Here is a 2,201-nt window from a genome sequence, read left to right on the forward strand (position 1 = left end):
GGTCTAGGACTTGAATTGTGGTTGTTCATGTGGGAGTCCAGCGTCACAACCACTGTGCCACCTGCTGCCCCCCCGCCCCCCATCCTTAATCACTATTGCAATGCAAAAAGAATGAAGGAAGTATGAGGATTTTCAAGGCTAAGACATGAAGTGTCTTCAATTATTTTGGAGGGGTCATATTTTCAAAGAAGAAATTAGTTTATGTCCTTAGATTCAAATAGAAGATTTGGAACCAGTGAGTAGAAGATAAGAAGAGTGGTTTAAGAGCCAGCAGGTGACATAATAGTTAAGGTGCTGGACTCCCACATGGTTGACTGTGGTTCCAGTCTTGTGACTTGAAAATCACACCAGGCATGTGTGCGTGTGTGCCTAACATCCCAGAAAGAGAATGGAAAAGAGTTTATGGTGTGACCACTTCCTCCACCTGGGGAGGGGGGTTGATTTCTCAATTTCCCTCTATCCGTCACTCTCTCTCTTTGGTGAGCACATGTGCCCAATGGCAAAAATCTTAAGAGAGAGAGAGGGAGAGAGAGAGATTTCTACTAAGTTAAATAAAATATAAATGATTATACATATTTAAAATGGAATTGGGCTGGGACCAGCAGATGACATAATGGTTATGTTGCTGGACTCCCACGTGGTCAGCCATGGTTTGAGTCCTGGACCCAGCGACTTAAAACTCATGCTGGTGGGGAGAACCAGCAGGAGGTGTGGTGGTTAAGGTGCTGGACACTCCCATATGGCCGACCATGGTTTGAGTCCTGGACCTGGTGGCTTGCTTTCTCACTTTCCCTCTCTCTCTCTTTCTCTCTCTTTCTCTCTCTCTGTGTGTCTCTCTCTCTGACCAAATTAAGAAAAAGAATAAATAAATTTAAATAAATAATTCTTTAAAAACAGAAAACCAAAAAACCATGCTGGGCACATGTGCGTGTGTGTCCAAATTCCTGAGAGGAGAATGAAGAAGAGATTGTAGAATGGCCATCTTCCTGGGGAGGGGGTGATTTCTTGCTTTCTGTCTCTCTGCCTCTCTGGTGAGCACATATGCCCTATAGCAAAAATCTCTCTCTCTCTCTCTCTCAAAAAAAAAAAAAGGAATTGGATTACCACTGGATGAGTGTATTACTTTCACTGAAAGGACTCAATAGAGAGGAAGGGTCTCCATCTTCGCAGGGATGCTGCAAGGTGAGAACTAGCTGAGATAGAGTTGGCTAATCATTAAACATTACTTTTGCCTTTTTTTCCAGCAGAGTATGTCCAGCTACATGGAAGCAGAAAACCACACAGAAGTATCACAGTTCTTCCTCTTAGGCCTCTCAGAGGATCCGGAACTGCAGCCCCTTCTCCTTGGGCTGTTCCTGTCCATGTACCTGGTCACCGTGTTTGGGAACCTGCTCATCATCCTGGCCATCAGCTCTGCCTCCCACCTGCACACCCCCATGTACTTCTTCCTCTCCAACCTGTCTTTTATTGACATCTGCTTTGTCTCCACCACCGTCCCCAAGATGCTGGTGAACATCCACACACAGATCAAAGGCATCTCCTATATGGGGTGCCTCACTCAGGTGTATTTTTTTATGATTTTTGCTGGACTGGATAATTTGTTACTGACTGTGATGGCCTATGACCGCTTTGTGGCCATCTGCCACCCTCTGCACTATACTGTCATCATGAACCCCCGTCTCTGTGTCCTCCTGGTTCTGATATGTTGGTTGATCATTTTCTCGGCCTCTCTGCTTCACATTCTACTGATGAGGCGGCTGGCCTTTGCCCTGGGCACCAAAATTCCACACTTCTTCTGTGAACTGGCTCTGATTCTCAAGGTGGCCCAATCTGATACCTTCATCAATAACATCGTTTTGTATGTGGCAACGGCACTGCTGTGTGTGTTTCCTGTCACCGGGATCCTCTACTCCTACTCTCAGATTGTCTCCTCCTTACTGAGAATGTCCTCCACCGCCAGCAAGTATAAAGCTTTCTCCACCTGTGGGTCTCACCTCTGCGTGGTCTCCTTGTTCTACGGGACAGGACTGGGGGTCTACCTCAGTTCTGCTGTGACCCACTCTTCCAACAGAAACTCAATTACCTCGGTCATGTACACTGTGGTCACCCCCATGCTGAACCCCTTCATCTACACCCTGAGGAACAAGGATGTGAAGGGGGCCCTGGAGAGACTCCTCAGCAGGGCAGCCTCTTGTCCATGA

General features: G+C 46.8%; 1 protein-coding gene across 1 annotated transcript; it reads left to right on the forward strand.

Moving 5' to 3' along the window:
* Positions 1-1,262: 1,262 nt before the first annotated feature.
* Positions 1,263-2,201, forward strand: LOC102480216 (olfactory receptor 7D4). The gene has a single exon (XM_014592855.1). It carries the CDS (start codon positions 1,263-1,265, stop codon positions 2,199-2,201), a length of 939 nt encoding a protein of 312 aa, XP_014448341.1.

This window comes from Tupaia chinensis, unplaced genomic scaffold (genome assembly GCF_000334495.1).
Source record: "Tupaia chinensis unplaced genomic scaffold, TupChi_1.0 Scaffold138665_1, whole genome shotgun sequence".
Classification (NCBI taxonomy): domain Eukaryota; kingdom Metazoa; phylum Chordata; class Mammalia; order Scandentia; family Tupaiidae; genus Tupaia; species Tupaia belangeri.